We start from the raw sequence: 22143 nt of genomic DNA, 5'->3' as shown, positions 1-22143 counted from the left end.
AGTTACACCTAATCCAAAAGAGTCTAACTTTTAATGGGGTATTTAAAAAAGAAAAAAAACTTAAATTTATATAGCGCCTTTCACGACCACCGGACGACTCAAAGCGCTTTACAGCCAATGAAGTACTTTTGGCGTGTAGTCACTGTTGTAATGTGGGAAACGCAGCAGCCAATTTGCACACAGCAAGCTCCCACAAACAGCAATGTGATAATGACCAGATAATCTGTTTTTGTTATGTTAATTGAGGGAGAAATATTGGCCAGGACACCAGGGATAACTCCCCTGCTCTTCTTCGAAATAGTGCCATGGGATCTTTTACGTCCACCTGAGAGAGCAGACGGGGCCTCGGTTTAACGTCTCATCTGAAAGATCATCTCCGACAATGCAGCACTCCCTCAGCACTGCACTGGAGTGTCATCCTAGCTTTATGTGCTCAAGTCCCTGGAGTGGGACTTGAACCCACAACCTTCTGACTCAGAGGTGAGGGTGCTACCAACTGAGCCACAGCCGACACTGATATTGTTGATAACAGTGATATTACCGTGGAAAAGCCCAAGTTTTCGTCAGTTTCACTGATTGCCAGATACGGGGAGGGTCCACAGCGCAGCCAGTGTCGGAGCAGTGAATGACTGACCGCAACCTCAGGATTACCACGTTAGGATGCGTGTGCGCTACATCCTGAAGTTGTGGTCAGTTGCAAAGGGGTAATAACAGCGAATGCTGTTAGTCCGCCGTTATTACCCGCTGCAAATTCCGGCCCACTGACTCCGCCTACTGGAAAATGGGTGTATGGACATTGGGTGAGGGCAAGTTGGGTTCAGCTGTGATAAACTGCAGGCACTCATCGTCTAGATTCACACACTACTTGGGGCAGGGGGAGAAGAGGTAACAGAAGCCACCTGGCACTCAGAAACATATCCCAGCATAAGCTGGGTGTTGAGGAGAGGAAGGGGAGAAGTAAAACTATTAATGTCCTTAGCAATGAAGACAAGTGGGTTACACCGACTGCAGAATGAGGCAGAGAGACAGTGACAAACCCTTAAACAAAAGCAAAATACTGTACTGTGGATGTTGGAAACCTGAAATAAAAACAGAAAATGCTGGAAGCACTCAGCAGGTCAGGCAACATCTACGGGAGCGAGAAACAGAGTTAACATTTCAGGTTGATGACCTTTTATCAAACCCTGGAGCCAAATAATTTTAGTATCATGGGTGAGGGGTCACCTACAGTCTAATCAGTACCTGAGCTGGGTTTCGAGTGCTGCAGTCAGGCAGGGCAGGTCAAGCAGCGAATGGAGTATCTCAATTGACGTGTCTGGACGAATCAGATCAGGCAGCAGCTCAATGAACTCGGGGAACAAGGATGCTGTGTTCCAAGCTAGGAACTGGTGAGAAAGACACAGGCATTATACACACAAAGAAAAAAGATTCACCTTGTGTCCAGAGTAAGAGGTTGATATGTATTAGTACTGGACAATATCCTGACATCGACACAGGTAAACTGCAGCAGTCTGAGCTACAATTAGCTTCTGCTACAGGACGTACAGGCATTTCACTATTCTGCGTACATTCAATTCTCACCTTCAACAGATTTGGGAAGCTCTTGTGGAAAATACCAACAGTCTCACTCAGCGTTTTTCTATTCCCTCTGCAGAACTGGACAAATTCAAAAGCCACCATTGGGTCCTGGTAGAGTTCAGAAGGGATCTTGGTGAATAAGTGTCTGTAAACAGCTTCAGAGTCCACGGCTGCCAGCTCACCTGAAATGTGGAAAAGTTCAGGACTTTTGCTTAAGTCGTTGATGTTCGATGGATGACGCCATTAACTTGGGAGCAGTACTGCCTCCTATTTAAAACGATAATAGGAGTCTTTTTTTTGGGGGGGGGGGGGGAGAAGGAGGGATGCGATCAGACACTGAATTTCACTTGCCACAGTTGAGGCGAGTTTCATTGATCATTTAGGTTTTTCAGTACCTCAGAGTTACCGAGAGGATTTGGCAGTTTGGTGCGAGCACACCATCAGAAAGTGGCTCACATTCCCAACCTCACCCGAGTTGTCAGGAAGAAGCACCAATTAAACAACGCACCTCATCACAGGGCCAGAATTGTACCGGCGAGTCAGTCTGACACCTTTTACCAGTTACAGGAAACTTTGGTTTATCCGGAGGTTGTATGTCCAGAATACTTGATCTAACGGCAAAAATCAGGAGCCGTTTTCTATAAGTTTTTATAGATCTCGTTCTTTTTTTTTCCCCAGTCAGGCACTGCAAGGTCTGTAGCTATAGCAACAGCTTCAGCTAGAGATGCTTGCAGCTGCAGCCGACTCTTTAGAAGCTGTTGCTAAGCAACAGTATTTGTTGTCAGATACGGAGATGAAAACCTCCGTATGTTTCAACATTAACTTTGTATGTCCGGCAGTTTTGATAGATCGGCAACACGCCGGTCCCGTCGGTGCCGGATATCACAAAGTTTCCTGTAATTGTACAATGAGACTAGCTCATATCGCGTAACTGGTCACCTGCTCACCTCTGGATGGGGAAATAAAGGTGCAAAAAGGAGTCACTGAGGGGCTACGTAATGTTTAAATGCACACGAATGGGAGGATGAATGGTTTCCAAGTGGTACATTTTTATAAAGGGATAAAAATCAGAGATAGTTAATAACATGACCAAATACTGCAATCAGTTCTTACCACCACAAGACATAACAGATACCAAAAGGCAACTTCTATTTTGGTCAAATAGAACTGAGAAACCTTCAGTACTGAGGAAGTGTTGCACTGTTGGAGATAAACCGATGTTAATCCGAGGCCCCGTCTGCCCTCAGGTGAATGTAAAAGATTCCGTTGCACTATTTCGAAGAGGAGCAGGGGAGTTCTCCCCGTTATCCCGCAACCAACATTATTAAAACAGATTATCTGGTCATTATCTCATTGCTGTTTATGGGACCTTGCTGTGCGCAAATTGGCTGCCATGTTTCCTACAGTACAAGAGTGACTACACTTCAAAAGTACTTCATTGGTTGCAAAGTGCTTTGGGACATCCCGAGATGGTGAAAGGCACTATATAAATGCAAGTATTTGTTTCTTTTCTAAGTTTCCATACATTTCTAAGAACATAAGAAATAGGAGCAGGAGTAGGCCATACGGCCCCTCGAGCCTGCTCCGCCATTCAATAAGATCATCATGGCTGATCATCGACCTCAACTCCACTTTCCCGCCCGATCTCCATATCCCTTGGTTCCTTTAGAGTCCAAAAATCTATCGATCTCAGCCTTGAATATACTCAAAGACTCAGCATCCACAGCCCTCTGAGGCAGAGAATTCCAAAGATTCACAACCCTCTGACTGACGAAATTCCTCCTCATCTCAGTCTTAAATGGCCGACCCCTTATCCTGAGACTATGTCCCCTAGTTCTAGACACTCCAGCCAGGGGAAACAACCTCTCAGCATCTACCCTGTCAATCCCCCTCAGAATCTTGTATGTTTCAATGAGATCACCTCTCATTCTTCTAAACTCTAGAGAGTATAGGCCCAATCTACTCAATCTCTCCTCACAGGACAACCCTCTCATCCCAGGGATCAATCTAGTGAACTTTCGTTACACTGCTTCTGAGGCAAGTATATCCTTCCTTAGATAAGGAGACCAAAACTGTGCACAGTACTCCAGGTGTGGTCTCACCAAGGCCCTGTACAATTGTAGCAAGACTTCCTCACTCTTATACTCCAACCCCCTTGCAATAAAGACCAACATGCCATTTGCCTTCCTTATTCCTTGCTGTACCTACATGCTAGCTTTCTGTGTTTCTTGCACGAGGACACCCAAATCTCTCTGAACACCAACATTTGAAAGTTTCTCACCATTTAAAAAAATATTCTCTAGTTCTATTTAGTCAAATCCAATCATATGACTCTAGAAAATGTTAACAGCTGCCAAGAGTGCACAGCACTGAACGTGTTCCTTTCTACTTACTGTGATTTAGATAGAATTGAGCAATTGGAAGCAGCACTCTGGCAAATGCAGAGTCGGCACTGATCCTCACGTACAGCGCTTTCACCACTGGAAAGGCTCGATACACAAACAGTGGATCCTGTCGACAGATCAGGTCCAACAAAGTCACTGCTTCAACCAGACACTAGGAGACAAACACAAGAGACAATCAGCCAGCAACAAGGCAAAGCAGAACATAAAAAAAAAAATCAGATACAGATAATCTAGATTTTTTAGCATTTTCTGTTTTTCTTTCAGACTTCCGGCATTTGCACGTTTTCCTTTTCTCTTTGGGGACGAAGAGGTACTGTACAGTTTGGTGTGGCAGTCACACAGGACTCCTTACCTACCACTCTTAGTATATACCTCTCCACCAAATTTCTCTTTTGAAACAAAACATCTTTTGAGACACGTGTAAAATGTTGGAAGTCCCTCGGGTTGTACCTTCAGGTCCTGCATGCTCAGATCCATCTGCCATTCCTGAAGAGGTTTGCCAGCCCTTTGCCAAATTGCCTGGGGAAGCAGCACACAGAAATGGAGTTCCCACCTTTGCATGACTGGTCCTGCAACAGAGATGCCCCCTGGTGGCTAAACACGGAGGAGATTTGGAGACTGAGATTGCAGCAAGGTGCATATTTCTGTCTACTCTGCTCTCCGTGCTAATTAATGCTGCACAGGAACGAGACAATTTGGGGAGAGCGAGTGGATGGGAAGAAAATAAATAAATAACCGTGGTTTTAAGTACAAACAGCAAAGATTTGTGAATAAAGACAATGTCACATTTCTGCAGTGCCACTGTGATCCTTGACTGACTTTTAGTTGAAACTCGGCAATGCAGAACACAGGTTCCACTTTTTAGTTATACTCGATAATGAGAGAGAGACACGGGCTCTCTAATAGCTTTCAATTCGGCGAGATTATTTTCAATGAATGTTACCTAAACTACTTACAGCTTTCTGAAGTTCTGAGTCAGACTTCTTTAGAGCTTCTGTTGCAAAAAGAAAATGTTATATTTTAAATCACACAGTGTTGTGCAGAGTCACAGTAACTGATAAGAGCTAGAATAGGTCACAATATTGTAAATCACACTGTCCATCACTCTATGCCAAAGCAAAAAGGCGTTTAAGAACATAAGAAATAGGAGCAGGAGTAGGCCAATCGGCCCCTCGAGTTTGTAGGTGGTGCACCAATGAACCACATATCAGTAGGACATGGGGTCACAATAATTCCCCAAATTCCCAATCTCAGCCACACTGTGCTGGAGACGTACAGAACCGTGGCCTGGCATTGCCAACAGAGAATGGAGGGACACGAACACAAAGGTCGAATGTGCATCACTGCTCTTGGGCACCTCTGAATCAACATTGCTGCCAGAGGTCAGGGAGCAAATCACCTGCCCACCTTCTCAAAACAGGGAATGGGGTATAGCCAAGAATGAGAGTCAATAAAAATGGAGGGGAAGTTTAAAAAGAGAAGGCGACTATGTGAAGAAGGAGCAAGGGACTATTAAAAGGGATTTTTACACAAGCAAGGATGGTTACAATTCCAGAAAAATAGCTGCATTAATGGTCCAAAATATTGTGCTTACATTGTATGCAGCAAGTGAAAATGTTTGTACTAAGCCAGGACCCAAGTATACGAAAATACATAGATGTAGTCAGCACAGTGCTGCTGTAGTTATTAGAGTCTCTTAGCACGCTCTAGTGGCAGAAAGTAAATACTGCAACATTACAATTTACTGGTATTTGACATAGTGTCATAGAGGCACAGAAGGAGGCCATTCGGCCCATCGAGCCCACGCCAGCTCTCTGTAGAGCAATCCAGTCAGTCCCATTCCCCCGCTCTATCCCCGTAGCCCTGCAAGTTTATTTCCCTCAAGTGCCCATCCAGTCTCCCCTTGAAAACATTGAGTGTCTCCGCTTCCACCACTTCCGTCAGCAGCGAGTTCCAGGTCATCACCACTCGCTGTGTAAAAAAGTTTTCCCTCACATCCCCCCTGTATCTCTTGCCCAAAACCTTAAATCTGTGTCCCCTAGTCCTTGCACCATCAACTAGTGGGAGCAACCTTTCCCCGTCTAGCCTATCCAAACCCGTGATAATCTTGTACACCTCTATCAAATCACCCCTCAGCCTCCTTTACTCTAATGAAAACAAATCCAGCTTCTCCAACCTGTCCTTGTAGCTAAGATCCCCCATCCCCGGAACCATTCTGGTAAATCTCCTCTGCACCCTCTCAAGGGCCTTCACATCCTTCCTAAAGTGTGGTGACCAGAACTGAACGCAATACTCCAGTTGTGGCCTAACCAGCGCTTTATAAAGGTTCAGCATAACTTCTCTACTTTTGTACTCAATACCTCTATTTATGAAGCCCAAGATCCCATATGCTTTGTTAACCACTCTCTCAATATGTCCTGCCACCTTCAGGGACCTATGCACATTAACTCCCAGGTCCCTCTGTCCTGGCACATTCTTTAAAACTGTGCCATTAAGTGTATATTGCCTCTCCCTGTTCCTTCTGCCAAAATGCATCACCTCACACTTCTTTGTATTAAATTCCATCTGCCACTTGTCTGCCCATTCTGCTAGCCTTTCTATGTCCTCTTGCAGTCGATTGGTATCATCCTCACTGTTTGCCACACCCCCAAGTTTGGTGTCATTGGCAAATTTAGAAATTCTACTCTGTATTCCAATATCCAGGTCATTTATATACATCAAAAAAAGCAGTGGCCCCAGCACTGACCCTTGGGTAACACCAGTCTACCATCCTCCAGTCTGAAAAACAGCCATTTACCACAACTCACTGTTTTCTGTCCTTAAGCCAATTCCTTATCCAAGCTGCCACTGACCCACCTATTCCATGAGCCTCAATTTTGTTAACAAGCCTTCTATGTGGTACTTTGTCAAACGCCTTCTGAAAATCCATGTAGACAACATCCATTGCATTCCCTTCATCAATCCTCTCTGTTACTTCATCAAAAAATTCAAGTAGATTAGTCAAACACGATCTGCCTTTTACAAATCCGTGTTGGCTCTCCTTAATTAACTTAAACCTCTCCAAGTGCCCGTTAATTTTTTCCTTGATTATTGTTTCTAAAACTTTACCCACCACTGATGTTAAACTGACTGGCCTGCAGTTACTAGGATTGTCCTTGCACCCTTTCTTGAACAATGGTGTCACATTTGCCACTTTCCAATCTTCAGGCACCTCCCCCACATCTAGGGAAGATTGGAAAATTATGGCAAGCCCTTCCACTATCTCCTCCCCCAATTCCCTTAGCAACCTGGGATGCAAGCCATCTGGACCAGGTGACTTATCCTCTCTAAGCAAACCCAGCCTTTCTAATACATCCTGTCTATCAATTTTCACCCCTTCCATTGGTTCTACCTTTTCCACTTCAGCATCCACCTCCTTAGTAAACACCGATACAAAGTACTCATTGAGTATTCTAGCCTTGCCCTGTGCCTCTAAGCATATATCACCGTTTTTGTCTCTAATAGGCCCCATCCCGCCTCTTACTACCCGCTCACTGTTTACATGCCGGTAGAAGATTTTTGGGTTTCCTTTTATGTTAACTGCCATTCTACTCTCATTCTCTTTTTTGTTTCATCATCTTCTCTCTCTCCCTCGTCATCCAAGGAGCCCTTGCTTTGGTTCCCTTACCCTTCCCTCTTGTTGGAATGTACCTAGCCTGTACTTGGAACATCTACTCCTTAAAGATCACCGATTGTTCTGTTACAGTTTTTCCTGTCAGTCTTTGGTTCCATTTTACCCTGGCTAGATCCTTTCGCATCCTATTGAAGTTAGCCCTATTCCAGTTTAGAAGTTCCACTCTAGATTGTTCCTTGCTCCTCTCCATTGCTGATCTAAATCTTATGATATGATGATCACTCGTACCCAAGTGTTCTCCCAAAGACACTTGGTCGACCTGGCCCACCTCATTCCCCAGCACCAGATCCAGCAATACCTCCTTCCTAGTTGGGCCAAGAACATATTGGTCAAGGAAATTCTCCTGAACACATTTCAGAAATTCGTGCCCCTCCTTTCCCTTTATCTTAGCATTATCCCAATCGATATTTTGGTAATTAAAGTCCCCCAATATCCCCGCAGATTTGTTCCTCTACCTCCCTCTCACTATTTGGAGGCCTATAGATCAGAAACTGAACTGGACCAGCCATATAAATACTGTGGCTACAAGAGCAGGCCAGAGGTTGGGAATTCTGCGGCGAGTGTCTCACCTCCTGACTCCCCAAAGCCTTTCTACCATCTACAAGGCACAAGTCAGGACTGTGATGGAATACTCTCCACTTGCCTGGATGAGTGCAGCTCCAACAACACTCAAGAAGCTCAACACCATTCAGGATAAAGCAGCCCGCTTGATTGGCACTCCATCCACCACCTTCAACATTCGCTCCCTCCACCACCGGCGCACTGTGGCTGCAGTGTGTACCATCTACAAGATGCACTGCAGCAACTCGCCAAAGCTCCTTCAACAGCACCTTCCAAACCCGCGACCTCTACCACTTAGAAGGACAAGGGCAGCAGACGCATGGGAACATCACCACCTACAAGTTCCCCTCCAAGCCACACACCAACCTGACTTGGACCTGTATCGCCGTTCCTTCACTGTCGCTGGGCCAAAATCCTGGAACTCCCTTCCTAACAGCATTGTGGGTGTACCTACACCAAATGGACTGCAGCGGTTCAAGAAGGCGGCTCACCACCATCTTCTCAAGGGCAATTAGGGATGGGCACTAACCAGCGACGCCCACATCCCATCAATGAATTAAAAAAAATACCCCCAATAGGGTGATCATACCCTTTTTGCTCCTCAACACTAACCAAATGGATTCTGTCCTTGTCCCCTCAAGAACATCCTCCCTTTCCAACACTACATTGTCTTCCTTAATCAGTCCTCACCGTTTTTAAGCCATGTTTCCGTTATTGCCACAACATCATATTGCCACATAGCTAATTGTGCTTGTAGCTCACCAACCTTATTCACCACTGTGCGTTTACGTACATGCATTCTAAACCCATTTTTGAATTTTTCGTAGTCTTTCTTAGTCTGCTCCGATCTCATATGGTACTACTACTAGTACTATCCAACACACATCGAAAGTGGCAAAACATTTGCACATTTTCTGCAGATTCAAACTCAGCAAAATTAACAGATTTCCAACACTAGACCATTTTATCAGGACATTCCAGAGAAAAACTTCTTGTAGTCAGGCTTGACTGCATCTATCTGTACACCGTAGTCTCTGCCTTTGTAATGAACGAACTGCCTGTATGCTTGGTTGTGCCAATAACATAATGTGGAGAAACAGTTACCTCTCCACATATCTGTGCTGGGAGACTAGCAAGGAGACTAAAAAGATGTAACCGTGTTATGCTTGTTGACTACAAATTAAAAAGGTTACATGACTGCAAAAATTTTATTCAGCTCAATACTTCATCTGGATTTCTGTGACATACCAGATGATAATTACAAGGCAACGACACTGGAATGCAGCAAGGGACTAAGTACTGTATTAATCACAGATGTGTGCTGACAATTACTGTAATTGCTCAACTATCCTATGCAAGATTTGTATCACCTCACAGGGAAAATGTGAACAAACTATACTCCAATAAAAAATAATTACTTGGCTAAACCGAACCGACATTATTTTAAATCAATACTTCACTCAGAAAAATGAATGACTTAATATATTAAAAAAACTTTACTAAGGGTTTTTCTTTGCCAAGAGTCATTCATAATATAAAGAAATATTTATCATTTGAATCAGCAGTTAATTTTCTCAAACTAGTCTCACTGAAATCTTCGACATGTGGCATCAGTACTTTAAAACCATTTCACAGGATCTGAACACGCTGGAAAATGTCACTATTTCATGTAATTCAATCAACCCTTTACTCCTTAGAATCATAGAATGATACAGCACAGAAGGAGGCCATTCGGCCCATCGTGCCTGTGCCGGCTCTCTGAAAGAGCTCTCCAATTAGTCCCACTCCCCCGCTCTTTCCCCACAGCCCTACAAATGTTTTTTTTTTAAAGTATTAATCCAACTCCCTTTTGAAAGTTATTGCTGAATTTGCTTCCAGCACCCTTTCAGGCAGCGCATTCCAGATCATCATAACTCGCTGAATAAAAAAAACATTTTCTTCATTTCCCCTTTGGCTTTTTTTTTTAACCAATTATCTTAATTTATAACTTTTGGTTACCGACCCTCCTGCTAGTGGAAACAGTTTCTCCCTATCTACTCAAACAAGACCCCTCTAAACAACCCCAGCTTCTCGAGTCTCTCCACATAACTGAAGTCCCTCATACGTGGTACCATTCTGGTAAATCTCCTCTGCACCCTCTTCAAAGTCTTGAAATCCTTTCTAAAGTGTGGTGCCCAAAATCGAACATCGAACACAATACTCAGGCTGAGGTCTAACCAGTGATTTATAAAAGGTTTACCATAACTTCCTTGCTTTTATACTCGATGCCTCTATTTATAAAGCTAGCTTTATCAACATATTAATAACAGTTGTGCGGAGGAATACCAGCACTCATTTTTAAACATCTATTTTCAGGGTGATATTGGTAACATGGGGGGCTAAACGCGGTTGATTTGCACCTCCTGTTGGCGCCAACGGCACGCAAATCAACTAGCGCCTGGGTGCGGCACCGTTAATGCCTCCTGCGAAATTCAGCGAGAGGTTAGCGGCGGCGCTAACCTTTAGCACCGCCGGCGATGACGTCATCGCAGTGCCCCGCTCGCACCCCAGCTTTAATACTGGGTGGCGCCCACCGACTTACCGCCGGACACTATGTCCGCTGGGGTCAGGGGGGCCTACCTGCGGCCGGGGCGGCGCTAGTTAAAAGGGAGGTGGCGGGCGGCCATTTTTATTACTGGTTGCCTGCCAGCACCTGCCCCCATTGCTGTCCCCGGCCCCCACGAAGCCCCCCCGCGGGGTGCTGGCTGCTCTCAGTGATCCCGGCACTCCCGATCCCTGGTGGCCCAGCTGGGCGCCGGGACGCATTGCGCCAGGCCCCTCCCCTTTAGTAAGGGGAGGAAGGCCTGCAGTACCGCGGCGCGACATGCCACAACGCCACGCTATTGGCTCGCAATGCTTCCAGTAGTGCCCCTCCTCCCTCTCGGCGCTACCTGGGAAAATCGGCCGCGGGGGCGCTAACTTTTTCGGGGCACTAAAATTAGCACCCCAGCGATGGTAGCGCCAATTTTTACCCCATGATGACACTAAGCAATTTCAGCAACTTTCATGGGTTACAGAAACAATTCAAGTACTTGAATTATCTTAAACTAGGGCCAATATTCTACAACTGTGTAAGAGAGACAACCTATCACTCAGGGCTCTTGCCATTTTTATTCAGTTAGTCGCATTTCTGGAGATTTAAAAAGGTTAAAGGTTTTCCGTCACATTTTGTTTTCTAAATTAAATAAAGATTCTGAATATCTCAGAACATAATACGAACAAAGCATAAATATAGATTATTGATTATAATAGTCTGAGAAAAATGGGGAAAATTCAATGTACTATCTGCGTGCACTTGCAAAGCAGCTGCTGTTGACCTCAAACTGCTTTGCTACCTCACAGGATGCAGCAGCAGCAAGGAGGAAATGATAAGCAACTGCAGCCATATAAAGAGCGCAACAGACAGATCATCAGAATGACATATTCCTACTCTGCTGCTGTCAGAGAGTTACAGGATGTGACTGGAATTCTCAACCGGTACATGGGGAACATTTAAAGACTGATCACGTTGCACTTTATTTTCCTTATCAGCAGTTTCTGGATGGATGAAAGTATTTAAACAACAAGAGGGCAACACCCAGCCCTCTCCCCTTTGTCAGGCTGTCTTAGGGAGTCCTTCTGTGCCATAAGGTTCTATGATTCAATATGCAATTCTTGCTCTATTGTAAAGGTATTTGTGTGCTTAAATAATACATTCTGAATTATTTCTGCAGCCATCAATTGACTAAGATTTTGCTCGTACTGTATTTTCTACTGTTTATGTGAGATGTCGGGAGTGCTGTTGAGGCTGGGGCGCTGTGCTAAGTGAGGAATGCCCCAGGGATAGTTCCTGGGATCAATGAGCTACATACATGACCTAAACTCAGACACACAATGCAAACTGGTCAAATTTACAGGCGATACTAAACTGGGAAGGGGAGGGCAGTAGGGGCTGTTAAAACAACCAAGGAATTAAAGAAAAACATAGACAACATTTGCAGAACTGTAGCAGAAGTAATTCAATACAGAAAAATGCAAGATCTTACACACTGGAGGAAAAAAGGTCAACACATACTTAATGAAAGGGGTTGAACTAGCCACGGGAGGTGCTCAGAGAGATCTGGGAATGGTAGTAGACGCAACTCTGTCCTGGGGCAAGGGAGGAAATAAAAAAATGCCATTGTCTATTTTGGCTTCAGTGTCCTATTAATCCCTAGTATGGGAGTAAGACACGGAAGTTCATAAATGTGGTGCATCAATATGTTCTGTGGCAAAGTGCTAGGATGCAGTTTCTTGCCTCTGATTCCCATCACAGTGCAGCGGTTAAATGCTTTTTCAAAGGGAGGGCAAAAAAAAAGACGCTAGTCATCAGAGGCAACATCTCCTAACAGCAGCAGAAGTAGGTCATTCAACGACCTCGCAACCAAGGAATTAAGTGGAGTGCTTGCGGGAGGCTGAAATATGGGGGGTGGGGGAGAAAGGGTTTAAAATGAAGGGATAAACATATTTTCCCCTGATACTGTACTTACTTCTGTCACTCTGTTCAATTAGCCGATTGCAATATTCAAACGTCTTCTCCCGCAGACGCTCTTTAGGGGGCATCAGACGACTTGATGTCGAGGAAGCAGAAACCATCGACATTATAGAGCTGTCTAACTCAGATTTCTCATCTAGGAGACAGATTACAAAGATTAATCAAGTTCTGTCAAACAGCAGCATTTCCACACAATTCAGGTCACATCAGTTAATTATGGTGAAATGAGGATAAACGAAAAGCAATAATCTTAGTGAATGAAAGCATTAAGGACAAACACAAGGTTACTGGTGAATATCAAAGTGACAATCTTCTCGTGAACAATCACAAAAGGAAACAAAACGGAACAAGATTTCTTAAAGTTGGTATTTTTTAAAAAGCTATATTACACTCATAGTACAAAGTGTTAATCATCACTTTGGATTAAACTGTTCCCACAGATCCACCTGCAATCTGTCCATGCACACCCACATTTTCTGGTTCTTCTCAAAATTAGCATATGGATAAATCTGCATTGGAGATTTGGCTCTTCACTATATGATTTGACTATATCTGTTACGAAAAGTTCAATGCAAAAATATATTTGAAATATGCTAAAAGGTGGATTTAAACTATCTGCAGGTGAATTTTGCAGTTATAATCCAGACAAATGAACTACGATCTACTTTCGGTCATAGGCCTCATCTGAAAGTTTGAAGGATGAACCTTTCTAAAGATGAGCCATCAGAGGATGTTGCTTTGCCTAATGGGGACATTTGCCCATTGCATGCACAACTTGAGTTAATGTGATGAAGCAATAACTCACTTCTAAAAGCTATGTTAACAGCGCCCAAGCCAAAACTACAATCTCTCCATTCACGTGCTGACAGAGGCTCGTGCACTTCCAATTACCAAACGGAAAATAATGTCTTTCATCTTTCTTATTTCCAACTGTTCCCTTCGGAATCCTGTCAGTGAGCTCTGTGCACAGTGGCATAGTTACCACCCGCTGCCGATTACTACAGTCACCATGGCATTCTTCACAGGCGAGAGCTGTTCCAAAAGCTGTTGACATTATGAATGGTAATTAAAAGAGAAAACATCAGCATCTGTGCGCATGATTAACCATTCGTAGCGGGGGGGGATTTGACTGCAGCCACGCGGTCAATTTATTTACACTGCAGCACTGCGCTGCAAATGAGGCTGTGCTGACTCCAGAGGCAGAGAGCCCCATCGAGCGAAGCCTTTTTTTGTTACCAGAGGCAAAAACACAGCCGATGACAAAGGTACATAAATCAACGCAACAGCCACCCGGTCTACCATTTTATTCTGGCCTGTCAACCTGCAGGGACCTTCTGCCAACAACGGGGAAGGTCCACAAGTCAATAGGAACATTAGAAGGTCGTTCAGCCCCTCAGCAATTAGATCATGGCTGATCATCGCCTCACCTCCATTTTACCGCCTTTACTCCATATCCCTCGATACCCTTACCTAACAAAAATCTGTCAGAGACATTAGTGAACCATTAGTGTTTTTACAACAATCATGTTTATTTCCAGGTTTATTTATTTATTTGTTTAAACTGAATTCAAATTTTCAAGCTGCCATGGTGGGATTTGAACTCAAATTCTCTAGATTATTAATCCAGGACTCTGTACCATGTCTGTAGTCAAAGAAAACTGCAATGATGATACTGTATTTGAATCTGGTGATAGCAAATTAAATGAAAGATTTCTATGTCAGAAATGCAAAAATACCAACAAAGTCTGAACCATGTAAGATATGCTGCTTGCTGGAGCACCATATTTCCCAGTGTTTATAGAGCAGACTAACCCTGGAACCACGATCAAACAAAAGAACTGAATACTGGGAACACATCCTCTCCAACAACAACAACTTGTATTTATATAGCGCCTTCAACGTAGTAAAATCTCCCAAGGCGCTGCACAGGAGTATTTTAAGACAAAAAATTTGAAACCGACCCACATAAGGATAAATTATGGCAGGTGACCAAAAGCTTGGTCAAAGAGGTAGGTTTTAAGGAGCGTCTTAAAGGAGGAAAGAGAGGTAGAGAGGCGGAGAGGTTTAGGCAGGGAATTCCAGAGCGTAGGGCCTAGGCAACAGAAGGCACGGCCACCAATGGTGGAGCGATTAAAATCAGGGATGCGCAAGGGAGAAGCAACAGAGAATGCTGGATATACACAGCAGAGCCATCAGCATCTGAAGAGAAAAGATGGTTCGGGTGTGTGGACCCTTCTTGCGACCAATCTTTCCTCTTTTCAGAGGCTGACAGATCTGCTGTGTATTTTCAGATTTCCATTTTTTTTTTTTTTTTTTTTTAAATGCGACTCCCACAGGCAGAATCAGGGGGTTGTGTGTTTCAGCGACGAACTACCTGCATCGCTGCTGTTGATTCCGCTTTCCCCGGACCACTGCAGCCACTTTCTGATCATGGAGAAAGAGTGCATGTTCAGCCATTGGTCCTCGGTGTAATATTGGCCAATGGAAAGCACCGTGAAGAAGTCACCCGCTACCGCTCCATCCACCTCTAAAATGGAAGCAGGCTGAGCAAGAGAAAAATAAACAATAGTGTTAATGCTAGATAGCCTGAACTGACTTTGTCAAGTCTCTCCCCTCCTCGCCTGAAGGCATGGACACCTGGTTGGAAGCCCCGGTTATCTGCATCTCCCCAAGCTATCCATATTTCAAGTGCGAGCCTTGACGGATATTGTTTACAGGCTATTCAACAAGTAGCATCACAGACTAGCCTGATCTTGTCTTTATCCAACGTCCACATGTGCATTTTCTCGCAGGGGGGTCACTGGATAGTGGTAAGGAGTGGGAGCCCTGGCTAGGGACAAGGAAATCAACTGTAGGGTCCCGATCAGTGCTGCAGCTAAGACTAGCTAACATATCGCACGACCATGCATTGAACCTGGGGCCTTCCTAGCTTGAGTGGCTCAGCGTCTCACTTGAGAAGCTCACTGAGCCATTATGGGAGCCTGTAGGGACATTTTAAACAGATTAATTAGGAAACAGCTAACCTATAATAGTCCTTCTGTTAAAAAACACAAAGGAACAGTGAAACACAAAAGAATATGATGTGATGGTTAGATCATGTTACAGGAAACTTTGGTTTATCCGGAGGTTGTATGTCCGGAAACCTCGATCTACCGGCAGAAATCAGGAGCCGTTTTGTTAGGTTTTTTTTCTTCTCGTGGCTTTTTTTTTCAACAGTCAGGCTCTGCAAAGTCTCTCTGTAGCTTAGCAACAGCTTCAGAGACGCTTCTAAGGTACGGCCAACTGTTTAGAAGCGTTTGTTGCCAGATACGGAGCTGCAAATCTCCGTATGCTTCAACATTAACGCTGGTATGTCCGGCAGTTTTGATAGATCGGCAACAGCTCAGTCCCGTCGGTGCCGGATATAACAAAGTTTCCTGTATGTTGGTGCTGTAACTCAGCTGTTTCATAAGAGCAGGTGTCCAATGGAGGACCTGCCATTTCTTCAAGAGTTGTCACCTCGTAGATATTTCCCCATTTTTCAAAAGCGGGGTGAGGGGTAGGACAGAAAAAAAAACAAGACTTGGACGAGACATCCCTCACCACCCTCTAATGGCTAGCTAGAATTGTATTAGCAAAGTCCTGGGTCTCAACCAGGTATAACACAGACGATAGAGAACACAATTACCTATCCCAACCCACATATTTGTCTTAAATGGATAATCAGCAGTAGGTTATTGCAGGATATCACAAGCAATGACTGTTTTGTTAACAATCTGTTTAATGAGTAGTCATGTAAACTACCTCAGTCTTTAAAGGGTTAAGGCAAAGAATAACACAGCAATACAGACATTGGCGTGATTGCAGCTTTTCATTACCTGCCGTGATCTTGGACTAAAGAAGCCTCCAGAGGAAAGGGGGACTCCTTGTAGTGTACTTGCATACCGCAGCCAATCAACAAGCTTCTTACTAACAGCATTCACCTGCTCTGTTGGAAAGAAACAGCAAACATGCTGAGTCTGAATGGAATCCGATATGGGTCGGCACAGTGCGGCATTAAACGGAGTGCAATTAAACAGAGTGTTTTATTTGGGAATTTGGAAAGAGTGGAAATTCGGAGAAGAGGGGGAAGGAGTTACTGCTTTTTGCCTACACTACTTGTGGTGCTTTGTGTTACAGGTAGATATTTAATTTCAGTACCCATAACTGCAGCATGTGCGAGTTTGTGGAGAGCATTGCGGTCCCGGACAACCAGTTTGCAGTAAGTGCCTGCATCTTGAGGAACTTCAGCTCAGAGTTGTTGAGCTGGAGTCTGAGGTGCAGACATTGCAGGGCATCAGGGAGGGGGAGAGTTACCTGGACACTTTGATCCAGGAGGCAGTCACACCCCTTAGGTTAGGTAGTGGTACAGGTCTAGTTAGTGGTCAGGGACAGGAGGGTGTGACTGCAACTCAGACAGGTAAGGGAACCCTAAGCGCAGTGCTGGAGGAGCCTCTGCATTTGTCCTTATCCAACAGGTATGAGGTTCTTGCTGCCTGTGTGGATGAGGGAAAAGCCTACAGGATGGATGAGCAAGCTGACCATGGCACCATGGCACAGGAGGCCATTCAAGTGGGGAGAGTGAAAGCGAATGTAGTTGTGGTAGGAGACAGTATAGTCAGAGGGATAGATGCTGTTCTCTGTAGCCGCAACCAGGAGTTCCAAAGGTTGTGTTGCCTGCCCGGTGCCAGGGTAAAAGACATCTCCTCGCGGCTGGAGAAGAACTTGGAGTGGGAAGGGGAGGATCCAGTTGTCGTGGTCCATGTAGGAACCAACGACATAGGTAGAATGAGGTTCTGCTGAGAGTGTTTGAGGAGTTGGGGTCCAAATTAAAACGCAGAACCTCAAAGGTAATAATCACTGGATTGTTACCTGAGCCAGGCGCCAATTGGCATAGGGATAAGCAGATTAGAAGGTTAAATGCATGGCTCAAAGAGTGGTGTAGGAGGCAGCGGTTTTGCTTCACGAGGCACTGGCACCAGTACTGGGGAAGAGGGAGCTGTTCCGTTGGGACGGGCTCCACGTAAACCAGGCTGGAACCAGTGTCCTGGGAAATCGAATAACTAGGGCAGTGGACAGAGCTTTAAACTAATGAAGGGGGCGGGGGGAGGATTCAGGAAAGAGTAAATTTAAAAGCAGGAAGAGAAATGTCAAGGCTCTAGAGCCTGCTCCGACATTCAATAAGATCATGGCTGATCTTGGGCTCAAAGCCACTTCCCTGCCTGCTCCCCCAGAACCCTTCACTCCGTTATCCTGCAAAAATCTGTCTATCTCCTCCTTAAATGTATTTAATGACCCAGCCTCCACAGCTCTCTGGGGCAGAGAATTCCACAGATTTACAACCCTCAGAGAAGAAATTCCTCATCTCAGTTCTAAAAGAGCAACCCTTTATTCTAAAAAACTGTGCCCCCGAGTTCTAGATTTCCCCACGAGGGGAAACATTTTCTCTACATCTACCTTGTCGAGCCCCCTCAGTATCTTATATGTTTCAATGAGATCACCTCTCATTCTTCTAAATTCCAATGAGTATAGGCCCAGCCTCCTCAACCTTTCCTCATAAGTCAACCCCCTCATCTCCGGAATTAACCTAGTGAATCGTCTCTGAACTGCCTCCAATGCAAGTATATCCTTCCTTAAATAAGGAGACCAAAACTGTACGCAGTATTCAAGGTGTGGTCTTCCCTGCTTTTATACTCCAACCCCTTTGAAATAAAGGCCAACATTCCATTTGCCGTTTTGATTACTTGCTGTACCTCACGCTAACTTTTTGTGTTTCATGCACAAGGACCCCCAGGTCCCTCTGAACTGTAACATTTTGTAATCTCTCTCCATTTAAATAATAATTTGCTTTTTTATTTTTCCTGCCAAAGTGTATAACCTCACACTTTCCCACATTATACTCCATCTGCCAAATGTTTGCCCACTCAGGTAAAAATAAGCAGAGTGGGTCAGGAAGGGACAGAGAGAGTAACAAAGGTAATAGGGCATCAGTGACTTAGGTGACATCAGGGAAAAATAAAAAAATGTCAAAGCTAAAGGCACTATATCTGAATGCGCGAAGCATTCGCAACAAAATAGATGAATTAATAGCACAGATAGAAATTAATAGGTTTGATCTAATAGCCATTACAGAGACGTGGTTGCAAAGTGACCAAGGTTGTGAACTAAATATTCCAGGATACGTAACTTTTAGAAGAGATGAGCAAAATGAAAAAGGAGGGGTAGCCCTGAAAATAAAGGATGGAATAAAGAGAGTAGAGAGAAAGGATCTTAGCTCTGAAAATCAAGAAGTAGAATCAGTTTGGGTGGAGCTAAGAAACAGCAAGGGGCAGAAAATATTGGTGGGAGTTGTTTATAGGCCCCCAAACAGTAGTTGTAATGTAGGGCAGAGCACAAATCGGGAAACTAGAGGTGTGACGTAAGAAAACTACTAGGCACTTGGTCTGAGTATTAAACAAGGCTTTGATCAACTGTTTTTCAACATGGAGATCTAGTTGTGTCCTTCACTAGTTCCTGTTAAAGAATGTCCTGAGCAAGCTGGGCCCATGCCCGAGTATTTATACTCTCCTTGGACAGCGCCACCAACAGGCTGCCCAGTATCATTTCATAACTCATTTCCACATGAATGACAAGATTCATGTCAAGGTGCATGTGACAAGGGTAACACAGTAATCATGGGGGACTTTAATCTAAATATAGGCTGGGCAAACCAAATTTGCAGCAATAGTGTGGAGGACAAATTCATGGAATGTCTCCAAGATAGTTTTCTAGATCAGTATGTTGAGAAACCAACTAGGGAACAGGCTATTTTAGATCTAGTATTGTGCAATGAGAAAGAGTTAATTAATAACCTTGTAGTAAAGGAGCCTTTAGGGAAGAGTGACCATAATAGGAGAGAATTTTATATTAAGTTTGAAAATGATTTCGTTAAATCCGAAACTAGGGTCTTAAATCTAAAAGCAAACTTTGTAGGTATGAGGGGCAAGTTGGCTAAGGTAGATTGGGGAACTACATTAAAAGGTATGATGGTAGACAAGCAATGGCGAGCATTTAAAGAATTAATACATAATTGACAACGAATATACATTCCTTTAAGGCACAAAAAGCCCACAGGAAAAGTGGTTCAACTGTGGTTAACAAGAGAAGTTAAAAATAGTATCAGATCAAAGGAAGAGGCTTATAATGTTGCCAAAAAGAGCAGTAAGCCTGAGGATTGGGAGAATTTTAGAATTCAGCAAAGGAGGACCAAGAAATTGATAAAGAAAGGGAAAATAGAATATATGAGAGTAAACTAGCTGGAGACATAAAAACAGACTGTAAAAGCTTCTATAGGTATGTAAAAAGGAAAAAGTTAGTGAAAGTAAATGTGGGTCCCTTACAGGCTGAGACAGGAGAAATTATAATGGGTAATAAGGAAATGTCAGAGAAATTAAACAAATACTTTGTGTCTGTCTTCACGGAAGAAGATGCAAAAAACCTCCCGGAAATAGTGGAGAAACAAGGGCCTAGCGAGAATGAGGAACTGAAAGAAATTAGTATTAGTAAAAAAAAGTAGTACTGGAGAAATTAATGGGGCTGAAAGCCGATAAACCCCCTGGACCTGATGGCCTACATCCTAGGGTTTTAAAAGAGGTGGCTATAGAGATAGTGGATACTTTGGTTGTCATCTTCCAAAATTCCATAGATTCTAGAATGGTTCCTGCAGATTAGAAGGTAGCAAATGTAACTCCACTATTTAAGAAAGGAGGGAAGAGAGAAAACGGGGAACTACAGACCAGTTAGCCGGACATCAGTAGTAGGGAAAATGCTAGAATCTATTGTTAAGGACGTGGTAACAGGGCACTTGGAAAATAATACAGGAAACTTTCTTTTTACCAGCACCTAAATAACCGGAAATCTCTCTTAACCGGCAAAATTCAGGAGTAGGTTCAGGTAAGTTTTACTTCATATTAGTGACCGTGTAACCGGGGTTCCTGGATCTGTGGCCGTGTAACCGGGGTTCCTGCACCTGTGGCCGTGCAACAGGGACGTCTGGATCTGTGGCCGTGTACAGGGCTCTCGTACCTTAGTAAGTATACCTCTCTGTAATCCGGGCTTTTTGATCAACCGGCACGACGTCGGTGCCGGATAAAAAAGAGTTTCCTGTAATAGGATTGGGCAGAGTCAACACGGATTTACGAATGGGAAATCACGTTTGACGAAGAGTTTTTTGAGGTTGTAACTAGCTGAATAGATAAGGGGGAACCAGTGGATGTGGTGTATTTAGATTTTAAGAAGGCATTCGATAAGGTGCCACACAAGAGGAAATTAACCAAAATTAGGGCTCATGGGATTGGGGTAATATACTAGCATGGATTGAGGATTGGTTAACGGACGGAAAACAGTGAATAGGAACAAACAGGTCATTTTCGGGTTGGCAGGATGCAACTAGTGGGGTACCACAAGGATCAGTGCTTGGGCCCCAGCTATTCACAATCTATATCAATATATTTTGGATGAGGGGACCAAATGTAATATATCCAAGTTTGCTGATGATACAAAGCTAGGTGGGAATGTAAGTTGTGAGGAGGCTGCAAAGAGGCTTCAAGGGGATATAATCAGGCTAAGTGAGTGGGCAAGAACATGGCAAATAGAATATAATGTGGAGAAATGTGAAGTTATCTACTTTGGTAGGAAAAATAGAAAAGCAGAGTATTTTTTAAATGGTGAGAGATTGAGAAATGTTGGTGTGCAGATGGACCTGGGTGTCCTTGTACACGAATCACTGAAAGTTAACATGCAGGTACAGCAAGCAATTAGGAAAGCAAATGGTATGTTGGCCTTTATTACAAGAGGATCTGAATAGAAGAGTAAAGAAGTCTTACTGCAATTATATAGGGCCCTGGTGAGACCACACCTGGAGTATTGTGTACAGTTTTGGTCTCCTTACCTAAGGAAGGATATACTTGCCATAGAGGGAGTGCAACGAAGGTTCACCAGACTGGTTCCTTGGATGGAGGGATTGTCCTATGAAGACAGATTAAGTAGACTAGGCCTATATTTTCTGGAGTTTAGAAGAATGAGAAGTGATCTCATTGAAACATACAAAATTCTTACAGGGCTTGTCGGGGTAGATGTAGGGAGGATGTTTCCCCTGGCTGGGGAGTCTAGAACCAGGGGTCACAGTCTCAGAATAAGGGGTCGGCCATTTAGGACTGAGATGAGGAGAAATGTCTTCACTGAGGGTGGTGAATCTTTGGAATTCTCTACCCCAGAGGGCTGTGGAGGCTCAATTGTTGAGTATATTCAAGACAGAGATTGATAGATTTTTGCATAGTAATGGAATCAAGGGATATGGGGATAGCGCAGGAAAGTGG

The 22143-nt window shown here is 44.0% G+C and overlaps 1 protein-coding gene across 2 annotated transcripts in view; it reads right to left on the bottom strand.

Moving 5' to 3' along the window:
• Window positions 1–22143, bottom strand: part of ap5z1 (adaptor related protein complex 5 subunit zeta 1) — a 62588-nt gene that overhangs the window by 16983 nt on the left and 23462 nt on the right. Inside the window, exons 5-12 of one of the 2 annotated variants that reach the window (XM_086000305.1) lie at window positions 16627–16736; window positions 15144–15312; window positions 13661–13813; window positions 12765–12905; window positions 4940–4977; window positions 3972–4134; window positions 1582–1760; window positions 1243–1385 (exon numbers count right to left, since the gene is read on the bottom strand). In XM_086000305.1, the coding sequence (XP_085856431.1) occupies window positions 1243–1385; window positions 1582–1760; window positions 3972–4134; window positions 4940–4977; window positions 12765–12905; window positions 13661–13813; window positions 15144–15312; window positions 16627–16736 (1096 nt within the window). The remainder of the gene's footprint in view (window positions 1–1242; window positions 1386–1581; window positions 1761–3971; window positions 4135–4939; window positions 4978–12764; window positions 12906–13660; window positions 13814–15143; window positions 15313–16626; window positions 16737–22143) is intronic. The other variant, XM_086000306.1, reaches the window with a different exon arrangement.

This window comes from Somniosus microcephalus, chromosome 11, assembly GCF_052327205.1.
Source record: "Somniosus microcephalus isolate GS21.2 chromosome 11, FLI_Smic_1.0, whole genome shotgun sequence".
In the NCBI taxonomy this organism is placed as follows: Eukaryota; Metazoa; Chordata; class Chondrichthyes; order Squaliformes; family Somniosidae; genus Somniosus; species Somniosus microcephalus.
Note: the sequence above shows the minus strand (reverse complement) of the source record. Positions and strands in the feature narration are given on the sequence as shown.